Genomic DNA, 22,957 nt, shown 5'->3' on the forward strand with positions numbered 1-22,957 from the left:
TGACACTCCTTGGGAAGTGGCCTCCCCCGTGTGCCGTGGCACTTACGCCCTGCTGTGCTCCTGAGATGCCCAAACTGGGGATGTGGCTTGCAGGGTGCACAGCTCCCACCTGACTGCCATGCTGACTCGCAGGGAAGGGAGCTGGGGTGGGACTGGAGCAGGCATCCACATTTGAAACCCTCCCAGGTCCCCCACTCTGAGCTGGACCTGTGTGGATCTGGTTGTATCTTTGCAGTCCAGTGAGCTGGCATCACTCGTAGCCAGGCTCTATATGCAAACCATTTGTTCATATTTGGGGCTTTGCCTGACCCTTCCCTAAATTTTACTTCCTGTACAGATCATATTCCTCCTGTCAGTGTGTGAGCAGAAGGCAAGATGTCACTTCTTTCCTTCCTGATCCTCTCTTTCCTCCCCTTCTCAATGCTCTGGGCATTTTCTTTTAAATATCTCTATTTCTCCTCTGGGTTCCAGAACTGTGCTTAGTTTTTGAAACTGATTAAAGCAGTTTGTCCTACCACGGCAGAGAGATGCTAAAACAAAGCATGTGTGTCTCTTGGTCTTAAACCAGGATTTTTCTTACTCTTTTTCCCAGTTTCTTCTTTAGCAAACATGGTTAAACAGCATCATGGTGTAAAAAAAAACAAAGCAAGTCTTCCCTTTCTAGAGAGCACCAGCCTGTTAACACACCCAGCTTTTTCCCAAAACCCTGCTAGTGCCCTTGAACTTACTGAAGCCTGCTCCAGCATCAAATGGTCTGACCAATCTGAATTTATCATTTCCCTTCAAAGCTCCTTGGCAGGACCTTTATTTGAAATTGCATTTGCTGCTTGTTTGTGTCACAATTGCACTTCATTCAGTTCCTAGAAGTGCAGAAACTTGGGTCTGGGCCAGTCCTAAAGAAAGAAGCTAATACACAAATACCCACCCCCTGCTGAAACACAAGAAATACAAAACATCATATAAAGCCTCCCAGGGTGCAGATAGAAGCCTAATAACAATATAACACTTAAACTGCACTGCAATTAAAATATAATCCTTTTAATTTCTTGCATTTGGAGGAAGGAGAGGGTTGGAAAAAAGTGCAGAGAACGAGTCAGAAGCAAAGGCATTACAATCTTTACCCTCAACATGGAACTACTTAAGCATACCATAATTGCATCACAGAAGGTATGCATACCCCGAAACCAAAAAGGAAGCAGGAAGGCAAGAAAAAACAAACATGGTATGATGAGCCAAACAGGTAACCTTCAGGAAAAGGAAATCTAGCCCTGGCTAACCCAAAAGACAGGAACATAAACCGGCAAGGAAAAATGGAAGATGGGAAACAGGAGGGCTGAGAGGATATTTCAAATGTAAAGAGACACATTTCTACAAACAAACGAGAAATTTAAATATCTGAAAGAGAAATAGAGAATTTGCTGGATCAAGGGGGCAGTTAAAAATGACAAGATACAATTATAGGGACTACATTGTATCCTCCCATGAGTCTTTACCAATTGAAAATACAGTCACTCTCTACATATTCTATTTAATTACTGTAGATGGGTGCCTGTCAAACACTGAGGTATCAAAAGAGAAACTGCAGGATTGACATGCTAAAGTAACAAACCTCCCAGAGCAGATGGCATCAATCAAGACTGATAGCTGTTAACAAAATCATGCAAGTTTCCCTTAAAAATAGGCTATTCTGTTATACCAAAGCAATGGAACATTCCATGTATTTTACTTTAAAATCAAGATCATCTCAGCCAAATGAAAAAGAAAGAAATGTTGAAATATAAGTTAGCAAATTACAAAATCTGCTTAATACTAAGCATGACTGATCCAGTAATAGTGAAACATGCCTTTTATAACTTCCTAAAAAAATCTTGACAATCTCAATGAAGCCATGGATTGTGCAGAACCAATTAATATAAATTTTTAAGGAAATTTCAGAAAGTCTTTGGTAATTTATTTCAGAAGATGTTAAGAAAATCTAGTAATCATGAAGTGAGATGCAAAATACTGCCCAGGATGTGTTTTACAAAAGAAAGCAAGTGTTGCAGGAACAAGGAGTGAAAGATCAGCAAGGAAGGCAGTAGAATCCTTTGATGAATTATCAGAACAATAAGTTGGGACATATAAACGTAACAATGTTGGGAAAATTGGTCCCTTGGTCACCCAGGGCGAGATGAATCTGAAAAACTTGGGCACCCAGATAAACTGACATGAAGAGGAAGATTACATTAATTTTATTGCTTTGCCAGCACAGAAAGTGCCAAATACAAGGGGAAATATTTTATGTTCTCTGAAAACACTCTCAGGTTATGAAAAACCTCTTAAACACTCTGATTTTCTTTGTCATGTAAGAGCAGAGCAGCAGTGGAAGGGGCAGACTGTGGTGCTTGCTCGCCTGAAGGCAGAGCTGCAGAGGCCCCAGGCAGACCAGAACTGGAGAGCAGTGAGAGGGGGCTCCCCTAACACAGCCAGGGTCCTCACCCTCTGCTGGGGTACTGCCAGTTAACCCGAGTGAACTGGTCTGGTCACCCTGTTGAACAAGAGTTAAACGCAGAACGGACCCAAAATGCCCCAAAAGAGCTGGTTTGTTAAGAGAGGAGACAGAACGCATCATAAAAGTAAATTATATCATGAATATAGTTGGGAAAGTAAACTGAAACTTTCATTTTACTCTTCCACAGTATTAGGCAAATTTTTGTGTAGCAGTGTTAGTTTGTAACAAAGAAACCACTGTTATTCCTGGAAGACTCTGCTTTTCTGCATTCTTGCCTAGAACTGGCTGCAGCATCACTCCTGCCTATTTCCATGTTTATTTCCCTGCCTTTGCATACTGAACCAGCCAGGGCAATGACCTCACAAAGATCAGAAATGCAAAAGGAAACATAAAGTCAGAAAGTCTAAAGCTGATAAGAGGAGTTATATTTTGATACTAAATGGAAACTGCCTGGTGCAGGATGAGCTAGGGAGCTTTAATGGTCCCTTCCAACCCAAACTATTCTATGATTTGAAGATTCTATAACTGACAGCAAATATCATTCAGCTCAGCATGGGCTGGCGCAGTGAGGTTCACCCGGGGTTGGTCCCTGGGAGAGAGACCAAAGAGAAGGCTGTACAAAAATGGGACTTAGTGCATTAGTTACAACGAAGCTGTGACTGGACCCTTCATATTTTTTTAATAAAAATTACTACATTTTGTAATCCAAAGGTTCAAAGTGTTCAGTTAGTTATGAGTTATTTGAAATTTTGTCAATCCTGGAGTGGGCAAGAAAGAAATGGAGAGATGCTTTAAAAAAGAAATCCTAGTTTATAGAAATGAATAGGTCATGATTAAAGCAGTGAATAAGTTCCTTTCATCTCACACCAAATACAGCATTTGTGGGATGTCAGGATTATGAATTCCTTGTGAGTGACTGGAGTTCAAAATACTCCTATCTGTAATTTTGCAGCTAGTGGCACTTCAGGGTCCAGGAGTCACGAGAAGAAGTTACAGAAAGGGAAATAACTTAGAGAAGAAATTTAAAGTTTATTATGGCACAAATCACAGTAGACAAACAGAAGATGAGTTTTGTTCCAACGCAGAGTACATGCTCTAGTCTGCAAGCTAAGAAATAATCGTATGAAACCTCCCTGCCTAACCTGATCTACAAATAAAATCCATTCAATTCCTCCACCTTTCCCTGGCAGTAAAGAGTAACAATACAGGTAAAAATGGTAAATATCTTCAGAGTGATATTACCAACACTGAGTTTTTTTGTTACTTATCTAAAACAAAAACGAAAACAAAACAAAACAAAAAAAACCAAACAAAAAAAAACCCCAGGAGGTTGCATTTTGTTCTTCTTAATCAGTGTCCCCAGTGGATGCTTCTGATCTTCTCTAACAGAGTATTTTAGAAGGAACTGCATTTGAAAGCCCAGGATTTGACTTTCGTTTTTTGTAACAGGACTGATAATCTTAGTTGTGAATTTGCTAAGCTCTGAGAGTGCCAAGATGCCAGGCTTGGTGGAGGCCACCAGAAAATACAAAACACTCAGTAGCCAGTGAGCTTCCCACAAACTCCTTTACAGAGACTCCTAGGCTAACACCTCTTGCTGTGCGTACACTAGAAGGGGAAGGAGGAAAGAGAAAAGCCATATCACACAGTTTTCTGTTCACAAGGGCAGGCTGTGTAATCTCTATAGCTCAGTTCACATCTTTAAATATTTTTTGGATATTAATGAATTTGGCATTCATGTCTGCCAGTCACAAAATAGCAATTTGCAATCTTCCCCAAGCATACCTGCCTGTGCCAGGGTTTCATGGAGGTGGTCAGAACCTCACAGGATTAGACACACCTGGACAAAAATGACTATATTCAGCTATGCATTGGGAGTTTCCCTGTTTCCTTGGTTATCTAGTACATTTGCAAATAGATGTTCTGCTGAAGGCGTTATGAAGTGCTATCAATAACTTCTTCAATCCATAAACTGATCACAGGGCAGGTTAAAACTGATTGGTAGATAGAAAGCACAACTACATCCCAGTAGACCAGCAAACAGAACAGCAGGAATCACTGTCCTAAGGCAAAGAAATGAGTACCAAGGTCTGTCCAGAAGTTAAGACAGAGCAGGTGGAACATTCCCTGGTCACTCACAGGGAGGGAAATGGTTGCTTGGTGCACCATGCATTTGTGAATGGTGGGAATGTTATGAGCAGGCAGTTAAACAGGGAGAAGTGCTTTTCTGCTCTGTTCTGAGTGAAATGAGAGAAACAAGTTCCAAAAGACACCGAGAGTCAGCCATAGCATTTGTGGACTTGTTTCCACTGTGCTCAGATCCTCTCTTATGCTATGAGCAGATGACAGCAAAGGTTAATTTAAAATGATGATTATTTGAATAGAATAACCACAAATTAATATAATGGTAGTAATGATAATGGCCATCTCTTGTTGCATTTTTTATCAGCAGATTTCAAAGTTTATAAAAAGAGAGGTGTTTTACTTTGGATGCATTTTGCAGAGAGGGAAACTGCTGCACAAAAGATGGAGTGACCTATCCAAATTCAGCCAGGAGGCAATTGGCTGAGTCAGAAATAGAAATCAGAGTGCCAGCCCAATGAGGAAGGCATCCTAAAACAAATGGAACTAAGCAGAAATGGGAACAATGTCCCCACATTTCAGCAGTGAGAAGTGCCAGCTGCCTTATTCACCATTTCTTTCTTTAGAATATTAGCACACACTTTTTTTTTCTTCCTGAAGATGAGTATTTAATAATTACTGAACTGGCTCTGCCGTTCCTCTACAGGATGAAAACAAATCCTTAAACAAGTCCCTCCTGCCAACCCCACCCAACACCTACTCAGTTACACCAGATGGATGAGTGCCACAGACCAGATGTCAAAATGATGCCAAATTTGACACTGCACAAGAAACTGTAGCATGCTGCAGAAAAGAACCACTCCCACGGTAATATTATTTAAATGCCAGGTTGCACTGATCCCTGTTAAAAGTGATGTGCACATAACCCAGGCAGCAAAGGCTGCAGTTGCTGCCACAGCCTCCTGAAATCTTCCCATCTTTTTTAATAGTCTTGCCTAAATTTTGTTGTCTTCTAAAGGTGGGAAGGTTTGCTGGAAAAGGATATAGAAATACCTGGCTGGAGTCCAAGAGGGATGAGATGAGTGTCTCCTCTCCTTGGAACAGCTTTGATTACACCTGCTTTTGTAGTGCCTAGTAAATAGGGCTGCTTGGGCTGCTCCTTGCTGCCCTTGGACATCAGCCTTGAAGGACAAGTGATCTCTCTTCTGATTTAGAAGAGTTCATCTGAACTTCAGACGTGCCTTTGCAAGCCTAGTTTGACTTCTCCCAGAGCAACAACCCTTGCAAACAGAAACTTGTACAATGGGACTGGCCCACTCATCCCCGAGTCCTGCCACAGTCTCAGCAGTTCAGACAGGAAATATACAAAACAGTTGTCTGACAAGAAAAGGTCTGTCAAAATTGAAGCTTTTTGCTGGAATTTTTCAGTTTTGATTAAATCATGAAGGGCAAAGCCTTCTTGGTTAAACTGAGTGGACAAATGTCCTAGAAATACCAAAAGTCTGCTGATTTGAACAACTACGTAGGAGAACCTAAACACCTGGAACCTGTATGAGAGAGAAGATCACCCTTCAGACCTGAGAACGGTTTTCCTTTTGTCCTAATGGGGATTTGAAACCTCAAAACTACCATTTCCCAGATAAGTACTCATTACTATCACACTGTCCCTATGCTGGACATAACATACGTGGATACAGGAAAGGGAGTCCAGGAAGATCATGGATGACACTGTCTCACTAATTTTAATTTTGAACCTCTGAATGTCTTTTTCAGAGTATTTAGCATTCTGCAGCATTCTGCCCCAGTTGCATGTAATGAGCACTTAGCTCTTTCACAAATGAGACCTGAAGTCATTACAGTCAGACACCCACAGCAAAAACAAAAGAGGGTTTTGGTGCCTAATTTTTCTGGTTTAAGTGACTAGTCCAGTACCCTAACACAGAAACTTTGCAGCAGAGCCAGGGATATAATCAAAGGATGTATCTTCAGCTCCAGGCAAATCTGAGACAAACTGTCAGACTACAGATGCCTATTCAATGAGTTGCATCCATCCTGGGCCCTGAATGAGGCAGAGGCCCTGTAGAAAAAGGAGCATGTGATGAGATCATTAAGTGCAAAAGAAAATGTGGTAGCAGGAGAAGCAACATAGCCATGCTGGCTTTAAGCTAATTAGTGAGGAAACACTTTTATTGTAGCTGTTGCTGTATGGAAGATCCTGGTGTTGGGTAACTTGCATTAGTGTCACACCACTAGCTGGCTGAGCAAACTTGCCATATTCTCTTTGGTGCCCACAAACTCTCAGTAGCATAAGGGAGTCAGGATCCCTTTTCAGATCAAAGCTTAATCATGTTTCTGCTGCCTTATCACGTTCTCTTTATTTTCAGCACATGCGTGGGATCACACAAGGCAGGCATGGCCTGAAATACCAAGGCACTACATGTAAAATGATGGCTGGTTCTTGGCAGCAGAGTCAGGAATTCAACGTGTTTTTAATATTCTGTAAGATCATTGCTTTCCTACACTGTGTAATCTTAAAGAATACAATCTATTCCAAAATCCCCACCGTGTATCTGTGTATCCCTGAATTTTTGAGAAACTCTGATATTATTTCCATAAGGCACAAGGAGTTAATCCATGTTAATCATTAGCTGACTCCAGAACAATAACATGTGAGTGCAAGTTCTTTGTGGACATTGGGCCTCATTACTGTGTTCCTATTGGAGCAGTGACCTCACCATTTTGGCTTGTATCTCATCAACACCATCTAACACTGTGGCAACGGAGGTACCAGAGGGTTATATACATGGTTATTGAATTCTGCGTGCTTTAGTAGAGGTTTTTTTATGTCACACAATTTTGCAAGCCAAAATCTTGCAGCTCTGATTCTCAAGATGGAAGGCAGTTTCCGTGATCTAACCGAGATCAAAGAAGTGATGCCCACTTGTATCTTCACATCAGTGCAACTGTGCTAACAGTGATGGGACTCTATCAGAACAACTGTTGGTCAAAATAAAATGAGACCTTCCCCATTAATCAGTCACATTAGTAAAATTGTCAACAGACAAGTCGTGATACTGTAAAGGAAGCCTAGTAACAGAGGGCAGGAGGGGACATGGGAGAACTTTTAGAGTTCTGTAGTTGACTATTTTGTACTAGTTCATTAGCAGATCACTGACACTTCTTGTAATAAATATTTTCTTTGTGACAATTATGTTTGATAAAGTGTTGGAGAGAACAAGGAATAGTAAAGAAGAGCACCAAGTAATGCATATCAATTCTCTAGGTCATGATGATGCAAGTTGAAAGAGGGGGTGCAGAAGAAGGGACGGTCTGAAAATAAAAAGGAGGAAGAAAAGACAATGGAAATGTGAGGCACAAGAGAGCAATTGAGGGAGCTACTTGACAGCTGAAAAGAGCCAAATACGTGTCTCTGGACTGCTCTGAGTTCCCAGTGAAGCCCCCAAGTAAGGGCGCAAATCAGAGTTTGAAATGTGTTCCATCAATGCACTTTCCACCCCGTAATCTGTCCCCAGAGGGAGTTATCTACCCCTAATCATCCAACAGCCCTTCAGGAGCCCTGGCTAAAGGCAAAGGGAAGGAGTATCTGAGGCCATGGTTTCTGCAGCTCAGAAGACTGATTTCCCTTCATTTAAGGATTAATGTTCTAAGGATGACTGCTCAAATGTTCTTAATCATGTGTGTACTTGCCTGATGGGAAATGTGTGAGAGCATTTGGGCACTGTGGCATTGGTACATGGCAAATGGCAATTAACAGAACAAACTCTGCCTCTGGCAAATTAACCTTGCCCAGAATTCTAGAGGGGCTTTGGTGGTGGTGGTAGTGGTAGTGGTTGTATTTTGAAGTGAATTTGTTTGATGAAATAAAGGAAATTGAGGTTATAATTTCAAAATTTTGCAAGGATGGAGTCCTTCATCCCTGACGCGTGCACTTATTTTTCAGTTCTGCTTTCCCACTTCTGTCTGCCTAGGCATTGGCCTGCATCCTTTCATGTGTATTGCCTCTGATGTCTGACTCATTATGGCAACAGAAATGTTGATGCCAGACCCAGACGCAGTACTTAAAAACCTGCTATTCTCTCTCCTTCAAGCTCAAAGCTAACCCAGTTTGTGGCAAATGAATGAAATGCAGTCATTTGGCACCTTGTCCATGCATCAGTTTGGATACATAGGACCTTTCTCCTGTGCTTTTCTGTGTCTTTTTCTATTTTACCAGGCTGCCATAAAGACCAGTAACTCTAGGGTGTGGAGTTTAATGATTGGAAAGGACATAACTGGTTTATTGTATTCTCTCGTGTGTTGCCAAACCTCTCCTATCACCTCCTAGTATGTTTCCCATTGTCTCACATCCAGGATTAAAGAGATTCCTGGATTTCAAAGGGAAAAACAATCATCCTTATCCTTTATGTTTGGGGTGGAGGATACTTCGCCTTTATGTTTGGGGTGGAGGATAAATGGATAAGGGAGTAACAGAAGGGAAAGGTAGAACAGGTCTTGAAAATTATTGCAGTCTGAAAACTCAAACCAAGAAGTTAAGTGACTACTCCCAAATACATTGTTTGAAAAATAGTCCAGGCTTCTTCCCTTTCTTCATGCTTTGTTTTGGAACATCATGTGGTCATGAATACTAGAGATTGGCAAGAGCTGGGCACTGTTTTACCCAAACACCAGCAAGGACACGTGGCTGAAAGCACAGAGATTCCCCCCACACATGGCTAGGGACAACAATCCTGGTAGGACTGCAGGACTTGGTGCCACCTTGAGCAGAGCATCACAATTGTTGGGCACCAGGTGAGGCCAATTTTTGGCCAAGGTGAGGAGCTGGAACCTCCTGAGGAGGCAGGCAGGGTGATAGAAAAATGGAGAAACTTGGAGGAAGAGGGGAAGGATCATCCTGTCTTTCCCACAGATATTACTGCTGTTTGTTCAGCTGTTTGTGTGGCCCCGTAGGAACAAAAGGACAGCCAGGGATCCTCCCAGAGAAGTGTGGGAAGTCATCTATCCTGAGATATAATCACAGCTCAAAGAGGAAAGGATTTTTCTTTTCTCCTGCTTTGAACCTGACAGCCATGCAGTGTTTTTTTACTTTCCTCCTGGTTTCCTCCTGGTTTCCACAGGATTGCAAAGGAGAAGAGATAAAGCAGAATGAGGAGATTGTAGAAGGCATGTTCAGTGTAGCTTCACGTATCAGTTCAGTGTATTTTCTGCACCACTTTTCCCTGTCTTTCATCTTCCCAAATCTCTCCTAGTAGAAACCTAGGAAACAGTTAAGGCAGATGGGTATGTAATTCTGCTCATTCCCAAAGGAAGAACAGGTGGTGAAGGAGAGGGCATGGGACAAAGTATGACGTGATTTGGAGAGACTGGAGGATGGATGAGGAGGGGAAGCACTGTCCAAGCTGGGACAGATATGCAGCATTTCATTTACCTGGGTGTGATGCACATGGAAGAGGGGGAAAGCTGGGGAGTTTGTCTTAGAAGAATAAGATCAGAAAGAAAAGTTCCAGCCTCAGGACAATTGTCAGCCAGATTCACCAGGTCAAGACTGGACTGTTGACAGTGGAATCAAAATTAAATTTCTGGTTTCTTTCAACTGGAGTGAACAAAGGAAAACTACTATATTTTGTACCCCTTTGAGAGTTGTGAAAATGGCAAATGAGACAACCCTTGGTGTGCCTTAAAACCCAACTTTTTGTTCACTTTCAGCCATGTTTGGGGTGAAATGATCCTGTCTGCTGAAGGTAACTGCAAGATATGTGCTGCTTGACACTGCTGTTTGGAGTCCTTACCAGGTGTCCCAGGAGAAATCCTCTCTTGCCTATGCAGGCACAGCAAATTTACTTAGGCTTTGCCTGTAACTGCAGGACTTTGTCTTGAGAGAAGGTTGCTGGAGGTTTTGGACAGAGCTGACCTGAGGCTCTAGCAACACAGAAGCTGCTGAGGGCAGCAGATTGCCTTGAGGAACAAGTCCCAAGTCTACATCATCTGTGCCAGAGCCCTGGAAAATGAGCCTTGCTCCTGCTGCTGCCTTCACCAAGGCAGAATTGCTGCTGGGAGGGAAAAGAGGCAAATCCTACCTCTTTGTCAGCCGTGGGATGAAGGAAATCTGGTTCGACAGCATCCTTTTATGTTTCTGTTACATCTGTCCTCTATCTTTTCTGTGTCAAATGTGCTCTTGCCCTGAACCCTGCCCACCACTGTCCTAGGACAAGAGAGTTCAAATTTAGTTGTGCTGCTGAGAATAATTCACCTGTTTTGGAGGTAGAGCTCATGAATATGCCTGCGTGTGCCAAAGGAACATAAATGGATCAGGGCTACAGGAATGCTCCCACAGTGACTCTTTCTATCCACTGGGTCTGCTGATGGGAAGAACTGCAGGCAACCAGACCACATCTTCCTCTGTTAAATGCTTCTCTCGGCAAAATTTAGGAGAACTGTAGATAGTTTTACAACAGGATGGCTTTAGGGCTCTAAAAGTTTGGCTAATTGCCAACAAACTTAGAGGGTACACAGGGATTGTTAGAGAAAAGTACAACCTGAGTGGGAGTAATTTCAGAACTATTTCATGTTCTTTTGTAGACCAACTCCAGTCCCCCCCTCCCCCCCTTTTCCTGTTATTCACTGTTGTTCCATCTTATGTGGCTTGGTTAACCCAGCCCAGCCCTGATATCCTGGTGTCAAATCTTCTCTGATACAGCAGTGGCAGTGGTTCAGAAGGAGCAAGAAATGGTGCTAACGGAGGAAAGAGCCATCCATTTGGTCTGGATTTCTGTGGGTTTTGGTTGGGGGTTTTTTTGGCAGGTGGGTGGTCTTTACACAAGAGGAATGCCCATGGTGAAATTTTACTTCTCTCTGTTATGACTTTGCAAGTTATCATGAGTCAAACTGGTTGTCATGAGTCCAAGAAGAGTTCCCCTCAACATTGCTAATTTTCCTAATGTGATGGTAGATTTTCTAGAGCTTCTGCTGTCTCCTAGAAAATCTTCATGACCCTGAGCTCTGTATCAACATTAAGGTCTCACATATATCATTAGGGCATAGCAGCAGTCTTGGCATCCTTGCAGTTTACTGAGAATGTCCTTTAAAAATATAATAGTAAGTTGAATGATGGTTGATTTCACAGAGCAAGGGGGCTTTCTATTTCTTCCATGAGGAAATTAAGCCAAATACATGATTCAGATTATTCTACCGGAAAGTTTTTAGCTCTTGTGCCCAGATTACTAATGTTTTCCCCCAAGGTGTATACATTTTGCAGCGAGCACAGAGTGGCATGGATCACCAGAAGCTTCCAGATGACTGCAAACAGCTGAGACTGAATTCTCTTTTCCCAGTCTATTTGCTAAGCCTTATTCTGTTGGCAGACTCAACAGAGTCAACCCAGGCAGTGTCAGGCCAGAACAAAAGGATGTTCTTCATGGCTGGATGCAAAAGAACAGGTGCAACCAGTGCTCTTAGATTCAGGGGTTTCTGTTTTCTTGCTTTTCTTGCTTTCTTGAAGGACTTTGCAGGATTAGGTTATAGGTGCTTTATAGTAATAGGTAATTTCCACATGATAAATGTTCGGTCTTCATTAACCATTCAAACTGGTTATGTCAATACCATAAAATCCCTGCCCATTTCTGTGTGCCATTCTGTGATTTGGCAACATTTTATACACACTTGAGAGATACACTCCTTACACAGTGTAAAACAACTGTGTCATCAAAGCCAGGAGTTAACTGTTTTTGATTTGTTTCCTTACTTACATTAGTCGATTTTCAGCTGAAGTTGTTTTTTGCTTTGGTTTATTTTTTTTTATTGCAGTTGAAAATTTACCTGAAATTGTAGAACATTCACAATATTTTTCTGTTTGTTTCATGTCCTTTCTGCAAAGCAGAAGAAATTGAGAGGAATGGTTCCCTCTCTGAGGTTAAAATGAAGGGTAAACCTTTCATGCAGACAAGTGATAGCTTGCCTACTGCCTATTAAAATAATCATTTATGCATAGGACTTTGAGAAACTACTACTGTAGGGCCGATATTTACCACCTTTCATTTAAAAAGTGTATTATTACTGATGTACTGTGTGGAGGAGACTTGCCTAATACAAATACAACAGTGCTTATGTTCAAGTTATGCTGGAAAATGTTGCTTTGCTTTTCTGAAGCTTTCAAAGGGTGAAAACTTTTCTTATTTCTTAATTTCAAAATTGTCCTGTTGACCAGCAGATAAAAAGTGAGAACACTACAAGCTTTCAGGTGTTACTCCACTAATTTATCCAAAAATACTGAAAAATTATTGGACTTACATGTGTTTGTTGTTTTAACAACAGTCACCCAGCTCTAGAGAAAGCTTAAGAGATGGGGCAGTCCTTCAGAGAGCATGAACAAAACCAGGATTCAGCAGCCTGTACCTCAGGTGGGCTTCTGAGCAGCACAGAGAAGGGAGGTAGAGGCATTTGTCCATGGCACTAGGGAGAAGCTTCATGAAAGTACACAGTTTGTGGCTGGAAAGTATAAAGAAATTAAGACCTTGCAAAATTTCCCAACGGGGGAGTGGTTTGTAGCTTCTGTGTGTTTCTGATACTACTGCAGAGAGCTGGAACTCTCCACATGACTTCCTAGAATAGTACCAGGCTTCTTGGACTTCATAGAGCTTAAGAGCCAGGCAGACAGGTACCCCTGCAAGGGTCAGACTTGTTCTGTTGAGCAGCCAAAAGGCCTCTGGGTTTGTATCCTCCATACAACAAAATTTCAGGAACCCCAGTAAGTGAGAATGATTATGAAAGTCCTGGGTGGACAGGCTAGCCCATGAGCATCCCACCACGTGCTTCTGGCATGATATAGCATCAGAATCATTTCCCCGTGTGATTTTGGATGTGAACAAAGCCAGGAAACAAGGCAGGCAGGATCAAACAGATTTCCTGTCCATGGATGGCAATTAGTGCAGCTGACCTCAGTAGGACATCAGGATTTTTCTAGTTTATTCATCTGTGCGGGGGCTCTCTCTACCCATCCAATTAGCCCAGGCACTAGTGGCCAAACTGGAATTCAGTAGCCAAAATCCTGTCCTTCCCTGTTTGGGATCTGACAAACTCATTTGAAGCAATGGGTTAACAAAATGAATCTACATCTTCCTTTGAAATACAGTGCCTGCACCAAAAAAAACCTTACCAATTGTTCCAGATACTTTGATCCCTTTAGCTTTACAAACAAAGCTCCTATAATTCTGCCTCTACACTCTGCATATGGCTGAGATTCCTAAGTACTTAAACACCACTACTTTTTGATGGAATAAAACTAGTTCCTGGAGAGTATTATGAAACATTTTAGTGTAAGCCAAGCCCAATATGTCTTGCTGGACAAAAAAAAAGCTTCAAAATTTGGGAACTCCAGTGAAAATAGAAGAACTAAAATGATTAAATACTCTGTCTGGAGCTGTGCAGAACAATCCAGGGGTAACTACTGAAAATACAGTAAAATAGCAGGAGATTTTGGTAAAGTATCCAGAAAGTCACATCTAGCTAGTCTTAAGCTAATTGTGGTACAGAAAATGTAAAGCACAGAAAGAATGTATTTCCCTTCACTCGTCTACTGGTGTGCCAGACAGACCGAAGGTCAGCTGTTAGAAGAACACTGTGTCCACTAACTCTAATTTAATTAGCTACATAAGCAGCCATGTTTGCAAATGGCTAAGCACCAAGCAGCTCCCATGGAAACCATATCAGGTGCAAGCCTGTTTAAAAGTACAGCTGGCTTAAATACCTGTACAACAATTTTTGAGTGCAGAGACCTTCTGATAATCAGAGCAAAAAAGTTCTTGGTTCTGAGAACTCAAAGAAATCTGCATATGAATTTCTTGAAGTAGTTCTATGTGGTTCTTTGACTCTCCTAAACATATTGCCAAAGAGGTAACAAAAATGGTTTGTGTAGGATTTGGATGGTGATTTTTTGATAAATAATGTGAAGCAAAGAAGTCAGTAATTTAGAGACTTCTCTAGAAAATCAATTCAAGTTATCAGCTCAGTTCTCAGAGGCAATTTTATCTGGGAAATCCCAGGAGTTCCAACCACCAGTAGTCAGCATAAATTCTTAATCATCTATTAAAATTACAGGCATTTCTTCTTTCTAAAATTACAAAACTGTGGCTCGCCACCTGATTTCCAAGTATTTACAGAGCAGTAATTCAAGGTTTCAAAGTTGTCTTCCAAAGACTAATTTTAAACCTCTCAGTTCTAGCATTTGGAGGAGGAAACTCCATACCGACCGAGTATCACGGGGCTCCGAGATTTGGCAACCCTGTTATCAAAATGCTACTGTCAAGGCCAAATCCATAGGCATGGCCTTGAAAGAAAGAGCCTGTTATCTCTCACCAGCTCTTCAAACTATGCATCCCCCAAGAAACTCGCAATTGGAATAGGATGCTGGGCTGTTTGGAAAGAGATTAAATTGTTCACAGCTGCTTGGGAATTAACAAACTTCCTCCTCTTTGTGGCGGAATGCAGGCTATTTCGGAGCCAGGTGGAGGTTACCATGTGAGGTTCTTGTAGGACCTGGAGCTGGCACAAAGAGCAACTTTGTTTTCAAGTCTGCACGTATATCTGAGTTACCAGGCCTCAATAATAATTTTCTGGCAGATTAGTCCTGCCCTACAGCAGGTTTCTATGATCACTAAAGCCAGAATGAAAGCAATGGGTCTGGATTTCACACTTTATATCCTTCCACACTGAAGCTTTGATTTTAAACACTGCTTTATTTTTTTTTTTTTCTTTTAACACCGATCAGCAAGAACAAGTGTGACAATTCACAGGTAAACAGCAGAGACAACTGTAGGGACAGGTCCATAACAGACCAAGTGACACACTCATAACTTGAAGGAAATTATTCCAAATAACTTGATAAACCTTTGCCAAGATTGCTAATGGAGAGATCAAGCACTGCAAATTGCAAATGTGACCTTGTTTTGTCCAAGGCAAAAGAAGAGCTTGTAATTTTTCTCTTGCTTATTTTAACAATGCTCATTTCTACTAGCAAATAACTACCTGCTTGCAGTTGTATAATTCAGTCCATGAATGTGCAAAGTCTTTGCTCTAGGATTTTTTAAATTATTTTTAGTTATTTGATGATACCTTATGTTCTGTGAAAAGAAACTGAATTTTAGCCTTGATCTTCAAATAAAAAAACTTTGATTCAAGCCCAACTTAACCTTTCATGGGTAGAAAAAGGCAAGGCTATTCAAAGCACAGTACAACCCAGGGATGGACAAAAAAGCTTTGCGCTTAAACATTCTCAACAGTTGCAAAAGTGGCTTATTGGGGTTTTTTTAATGCCAAACTCTTACAGAATACTGATGCTTACCAGCTGCTAGAAGGTATTTTTATCTGTTTTGTTACCTGATGCTGAAAAAGAAGAGGTACATCCAATACATCCACCCTTTTTCACTAAACTTCGTGTTTCCTTTATATTTTCTCTGAATCATTTCAGTTTTTCTACCTTTCCAGGCTTTATCCTCTATAACTTAAGATGCAGCAAAATGCAGGTGCAAACTGCAAAGAGACCTGAAAGGTCCTTTATGGCCTCTGGCTTTAAACCTCAAATGAAAGTCCTGACAATATCCTGAGGCTTTTGCCCCAGTTTTCACCTGAAGACAGATACAGCAGCAACATTTAGTTCATGCAAGCAGTTTTGCATAAAGGACTTTCCTTATTTTTTATTATTCTGCCCCATGTTCTACCATTTTTTTTTCTTGGTATGAATTAAATCATGCTGATAAAGGATGTGGCAGGGTCTGGCAGTAAACGCTGCTATACTTTTTTTATCCCTGTACTCTTCTTTCATATGACCTATGAATTTATTCCCTTCTACTCGAATGCTGCTTTACGAGTTGGTGTAACTTAAAATTCAACAGCAGTGGAAAGGTGGGTCTGGGTGACAGCCTGAGCGGGGCTCTGACACTGTTTAACAGTACGTTTACACACTCTGTGGGCTTCCTTTGAGCTCACACCATTCTAAAGTTGCTTAAATTGGGTTTGTGTCAACCCAGCTGAGATAACTCAATTGAGGAAAGAAAATCCAAGAAGACAGACCATTGGTACTGGGGTTTTTGCTACATAAATACCTGAAAGGGAATTTCCAAATTCATGATGACGCAGACATAATACTGGTGGAAAAGGGGAATAATCAGTTTATTTCAGTCACTAAATCAAAACAAAAGTATATTGACAGTGAATTCATGGTATAAAGAGGCCTTAAAGCCACTAGTTGATGGTCAAAAGAGGATTCCCTTTTCCATGCTGGGCTGTAGGCCAGCTGTTGTCCTGTCCCTTGAGGACCCCACACTCTGAAAAAAGCCTGGTATGAATAGGTTGTGTGAGGTGTAAAGCTCTACCTCTGGCCCTGTGCAGGAATCAGTGCTCAGCACACCTCATGGCAACACAGAAACTTTGGGTCGTGTGGTGGGGATGGTAAAAGCAAGCAAGATAAAGTTCATATGGTGCAGGAACAAGTTGGAAAGTGCACTTCTTCAGAGTTTCATGGTATTACATTCTTGTTTGGATTCAGGTTTGGTTTTTTTGTCCTTTTTCCTAAAGGAATGCTTAAGGAGTTCTCTTAGCCAGACCTTGTTATCCTGTAACCAGTTGTCCCTCCCTGCATTTCTAGACCTCACCCAGCCCAGTGTGACTTCCAGCCTGAACTTCTAGTTCAAAATAAACATTTTTTGGAAGATTATGATCAAAAAGAGGATTTCAAGAACTCCATATCCAATACAGCATAAAGTTATGCTCTATTACATAGTACTTAAAACACTGTATGAAGCGAAAACTTGTACTTACACCTACAACACCCATAAGCTTTGTGGTTTCACAGGGATCTCTCTATTTGGAGCTCCCTTTTTTGAGTTACTGGCTTGGTCCTTCTAAATTTCCGTCACCTTCATGTAGAATTTATGGACTCAGTGGAGAGTCCAGAGAGTCCAGACAGACAGAAAGAGCTCTTTCCCTCCATGGAGAGTAAACACTATGCCACTAACACATCAGGTTGCTTGGTGTCAGCAGTTCATAGAAATGATCAGACAACCACTAGAGCAACTTTAACCAGCTACCACTGTGCCACACAGATCAGCCAATTTGTTTCAAGTGCCCTCAACACCAGAGAAGCAAAGACAAACACAAACTAAAATACAGCTAAATAAAAGCATTCATGTATCTCCTGGCAACTTACCCTCAGCACATTTTAAAAGACCCTTAAAACCTTTATGCAGCACAATGCAATTTATTACCTGCCTCTCTCCAAACTGTCTGACAACATAGCTCTTCAATATTTTTGGAAGCAAAGATGCTCCAGCTGCTTGATGCTGAAAATAATGGTGATTTGCAAAGTCTTGCCTTTTAATTTGCCAAGTACTGAATGTGTGTTTTCTTACAAAGATGATGACTCAGGTTTTCTCTGGTTTATTTTGAAAACAAAGCAGTTGGGAAACAGATCGTGGTCTCAGGGGCAAAAATATTGCTTTTGTAAAAGAAAGGGGAAAAAAAGAAAAAAAAGCAGTGAAGTAAGTAACGGCAAATACCTGTGGGGGAAAAATTGGAGCGTACTGGGGAAATAGGCTTTCGATTGGCACCGGGGAGCTTCGCAAGGGGGCTGGCTTGATGCTGCCTTCACGTTTCACAACAATGTTTGGGTGGTAGCTGGTGCTTTGATATGTGCAACTACTACTAACATTTCATAATATGGCAATCTAAGAGGTGAAATAGCTCTTGTATTTTCAAATCCATTAAGAACAGCTGCAACTCAGTGCTGATGGATACATCCTCACTTTACTAAATCAATGTCTCCTTTGTTGAGTTATATGAAGCCGTTTCATTGCCACGCAGATGGGAGATGCTAAAAAAAAAATTTAAAAAATTAAAATAAAGAGGAGTTAAAATCACTTATAGCACACTATATGTTAGCATTAGCTGTCCATAGTATGAAGAAGTAATGGAAAACCAAGAAATATCACATACAAAAATAAAAGAGTAAAATAAAAATTGAATTAGCATTTGAAGTGACAGTTCTGAAATGCTAAAAAACCTTATCTCAAAACTGCATGTTTCTGGGTGGGAGAAGGATTTCTAGGACAAGCTTTTTCCCTAAGTGAATTTTCCAAGAGTCCCAAGTGTTATTTGCCTTCTAGTTCTGTAGTGTCAATATGGATTTCTCATACCAATTTCCACATAGCCTGCCTCTACAGTAAAAACATCTTGTGTTTAGAAAACATATTAAGACATTTAAAGGAAATGTTTATTGCATTTAAACTAACAGTAAAATTGTACATGGAGAAGAAGCTATTTTCTTTTAAAAAATGCCAGGTGGCCAGCATTAGGGTTACCCCACAAACTTGTTTTAAGGACTGTTTTTTAAAAAATCTTTTCTAGATGCCTAGACAGGATCCTAAGAAGCAAACGAACCCATAGATTTTCTTTGCTTCTTGGCTTTTTGGGGTATTCCAGTTTAGTCCCTAGTGAAGCCTCATGATCAAACACCTACCAAGACTCACCAAAGCACAAAGGTTTGGGTGGCCGTAAGTGAAATAACCACTTACAGGGCTACGGAGAAATAGATTGTGTTAGTCTGAAGGAGAACTGGGCTGTGGAAAACTTTAGCACAATAGCTGATTGTCAAAGAACACAGCTCTAGCAAGCTCTCTACTTGCCAAGGGCAAGGCCAGGGGCAAGAGTAGCTTAAAAAAGAAGTGAAGAAAGACCTGAAACTATTTGCTAACGTGGTAACAAGCACTACCTCTATTGTAAACCGACTCATGGAGAAGGTTGTTTTGGTTTTTAAACTGGCATGCTAATTCTGTGGCAGATGAGCTGATCTCCAAGTATTCATAAAGATAATCCTTAGTGAGGCCAGTCCATTATTAGTGTTCTGTGGGTATTACATCTTGTTTACTGACAGCAGTAATAAAATGTATTCTCCAAGTGCAGACAGGACCTATTTGAGAACCAGCCTCAAACCTTGAGTCCTAGGGGAGAATGCAGAATGCTGCCTATGCCTGTGCAGAGCTCTCAGCAGGATAAACCTCTGATTAGTGACGTGGAGGGTGGAGTGGATGTAAGTTTAATGTTATATGCCAACTCACATTAGACAGCCTTGTGCAACTCTGTCAGTTTTGGAATGCAGTTCGATTACCTTATCTAACAGGAGAGCTTGAACAATAGGATTTAAACTTCTGGAATACAACTGACTAGGCTAAATGCTATTTTTAGGAACATAGATAGGTAAGTTAACATATATATATATGATTAACTTACCTGTATGCATATAGGTTATACAGGTATATTACTTATACATGTGTCTTCCTAGTTATGGGCACCTGCAGTGCTCTGAACACCTCACTTGCTACTCTCTGAATTCCCCCTGGCTGCTGAGTTGTTTCCAGTTGATGTGTGTAATATGGATGCTCCGTATACATTTTTCCCCTCCAACCTCACTACAAGTTTTTTATGTCCTTTATACTTACTATTCATATACCGGGCTGCATATTCATCTGCAAGTCTGTCAACATAGTTCACCTCCTGTGATCAGAAAATGGTGATTAAATGAACATCCAAGTAGAGAAGCTGTCAACCTGGTGTTCATCTTTTTTAAAGTTAAAAAAATATTCAATTACCTTTCACATTCATATGTCTCTGAAAAGGTCTTAAAAAAAGAGTGGCTTCCACGGTCTTAAGACAGAATCAAAGGTCAATGCCAATCACGTAATTTTTAGCATTTATGGGAATAAAGAAAAATAATCTCTGTAAAAAAAGTTTATGCTGCAAACCCTGCAGTTCTCTATCTTCTAGGGTGGGTTGTAACAGCTCCTAAAAGGAGCTTGGCTGGGGCATTTAGATTTTAACCACAACAAGGTATTGTTTCTTTTAGCTATCTGTTTCAGCATCTGGTCAATCTCATGGGAAGGTCTTTGAGACTTTGTTTCAGGATTAGGTTATATATAAAGTATGACAACGGAAAAAAACCACGACCAAACCTTATTTATATCCTCTTACGTGCATAGGAAAAAAAAAAAAAGCAGAATTTTATATATGTGCCATCGACGTAAGAGGGAACATAATCCGCTCTCAAACTACAGAGTGAGCACAACTTCTTGTAGCGTGTGCAACAACTTTGACCTCCGCGTAATTACTCCAGGCTTACATCAATATAACAGTACCGGGTTTCTCTTCACTTATTTTCCGGGAGTGGCAGGCTCTCTTCCCGCAGTGCTTATTTATTTCGAATTGGCCTAATTTGCTCAACAATTTGCACATCCTTTCTTTAGCATCCCACATTTTCCCGGACGGCGAGAGCTGGGGCTGTCCGGGACGCCCCGTCCGTGGCCATCTGTCTCTGCCCCAGGAGAGCGGCCACGGGGCTCGGCGCCGCCCAGCACTGGAGGGCACCGAGCCCCCCAAAGGGAACCACCACGGCTGGGACCCGGCGCTGAGCAATTGCTTACGGATGAGTAAGCAGCAAATGTGGTAACTCAGGCCAACAGCTCTGCAATTAGGGCTATAATTTCAGGTGTAGCCAGCAGTCGTAATGAATATTTATTTCGTCGTACCGAATAAAAGAAATCGCCCAGCTAAATAGCACGGGGAGTCCTGTGGGGTAGTTTGGTTTGGAGAGTGTGGCTGCTACTAGCGGGGAGCCACCTCGTCCCCTCCCGTCCCGAGTGGGACAGGCTCCCTCTCCCCGCGGTGCGCGGCCGTAGGCTTATGCCCTCCTTCCTGCCCGAGCCCAGCCCGGCCAAGGACCCTTCCCGGGAAGGAAGGGTAAGGAAGGCAGTGTGCAGCCAGCCGCCTTCCTGGGGCAGAGCCGGGCGGGGGATGGAGCGCCCTGCGGGCGCGCACGGGGCGGGGGGCGCGGGCCGGCGCGGGCAGGCTGAGCCGGGGGTCCGCGCCCCCCGCCCGCGCTGCGCCGCTCCGGGGCTCCCCTCTGCGGAAACCCCCGCAAAGTGGCCCTATTGGGTCCGGCGGCCCCGCACCCCGGCGCGGCTGCGGGAGTCCCCTCGGGTTTTGCTCCGTCGCTGGAGAGGGTAGCGGAGGAAGAACGCGAGCACGATGGGAGGCAGCGGCGGCACGGGGGGGCCGAGGGCCCTCCGGCTGCCCTGAGGTCTTCAGCCCCAGGAGCAAGAGGGCGGCTCGGAGCGCCCGTCAGCCCCTGAGTCCTTATTGCTCCCTCTCGGCAGCCAACCTCGCCGGGGCTCCCGCAAGCCAAGCGAGCGCCGCGGCTACCAACTGGCTGTTCCCGGGCGGACTCCAAGCCGCACGGATGCAATGCCCCGAGCGTCCGTCTCCTCCCGAGCCCCTCGACCGAAATCCGGGCGCCCGATTAAAGGTGCGAGGTCGGCGGCAGGCGATGTCGCGGCAGTACGGCAGGCGGGGAACGGGGCCGGGTCCTCCGCCCGCTCCCCGGCAGCATCCTAGCGAGGTCTGAGCCGTGCTGCGGACAAGCACAGCCTGAGTCTTTTGTGTGTGCGTGTGTTTGGGTTTTGTTTGGGGGTTTTTTGGTTGGGTTTTTTTTTTTCTTTTCTTCCCTTTGCGGTTTGTTTTGTTTTTTTTTTTCTTTTTGGTCTATGTTTAAGTTACTGTGGAATGAGGAGGTGCGAGGCGTCGTAGCAGCTCGGTGGCGGTCCGTCCCTACCGAAAGAGCCGCTCCACACGCGGAGTGCTTTCTTTTTCGGGGATGGGGAGGTGGGACGGGCGCCGGGGGTGGCGGGGGAACCTCCAGGCCAGGGCGCACCTGCCCGGCCGTTCCCCGCCGCGCCCGGCGCCCATCAGCGTTGCTCGACGGGACAGACCCGAGGCGAGCGGCGGGCGCGGTAAGTACCGCTCCCTTCCCCGCGGTACCCCCTGAGCGCGACTCAGCCTCCTCCCCATCCATCCCAACCTCTCCCGCCCCTTCCCCGCCGCCTCCACTGGGAGCGCGGCCCCTTTAAGAGCCCGGCTTTGCCTCCCGGTAGCTGAAGGTCATTAAAACACAAAAGCGCTCCAGCGCTGCGGTCCAATATAGCGCATGCGCCCTGCCCGAGGACTGGCAGGGAGACGGCAATATGGCGAGAATGCCTGGCAGCGGCGGCGGCGGCGGAGAGTGGAGCGGCGGCGGCGGAGGGGGCGGCGGGCGCGGCGGAGGCGGCGGGAACAATGCGGGGGACCGGCCGTCCGGCCGCGGCGTCGCCCCCCGCCCGCACCGCTACTGCAGCGCCGGCGAGGAGGAGGAGGGCGAGGAGGAGGATGAGATCCAGGAGGTGCAGATAACGGGGGACGAGGAGGAGGAGGACGGAGCCGATGGGGGGCTGCTGCTGGACGAGGAGGAGGAGGAGGAAGAGGAGATGGGTCTGGAGTGGGACGGCGAGGAGG

The 22,957-nt window shown here is 43.4% G+C and overlaps 1 protein-coding gene and 1 long non-coding RNA gene across 3 annotated transcripts in view; one reads left to right on the forward strand and one right to left on the reverse strand.

Moving 5' to 3' along the window:
• Positions 1–18,003: 18,003 nt before the first annotated feature.
• Positions 18,004–21,411, reverse strand: LOC121665351. The gene is made up of 2 exons (XR_006016343.1): positions 20,077–21,411; positions 18,004–18,452 (listed from the first exon to the last, which is right to left on the reverse strand). It is a non-coding gene; the product is annotated as an uncharacterized LOC121665351 (long non-coding RNA).
• A 157-nt stretch (positions 21,412–21,568) lies between these two features.
• The window catches only part of KCTD1 (potassium channel tetramerization domain containing 1), a 68,574-nt gene continuing 67,185 nt past the window's right edge, over positions 21,569–22,957 (forward strand). Inside the window, exon 1 of one of the 2 annotated variants that reach the window (XM_042029410.1) lies at positions 21,569–21,935. In XM_042029410.1, the coding sequence (XP_041885344.1) occupies positions 21,870–21,935 (66 nt within the window). In that variant the 5' untranslated portion in view covers positions 21,569–21,869. Of the gene's footprint in view, positions 21,936–22,300; positions 22,420–22,957 lie in introns of those variants that run through there. The other variant, XM_042029400.1, reaches the window with a different exon arrangement.

This window comes from Corvus kubaryi, unplaced genomic scaffold (assembly GCF_017639235.1).
Source record: "Corvus kubaryi isolate FWS band 111438036 unplaced genomic scaffold, C.kubaryi_AGA036_p1.0 132, whole genome shotgun sequence".
In the NCBI taxonomy this organism is placed as follows: domain Eukaryota; kingdom Metazoa; phylum Chordata; class Aves; order Passeriformes; family Corvidae; genus Corvus; species Corvus kubaryi.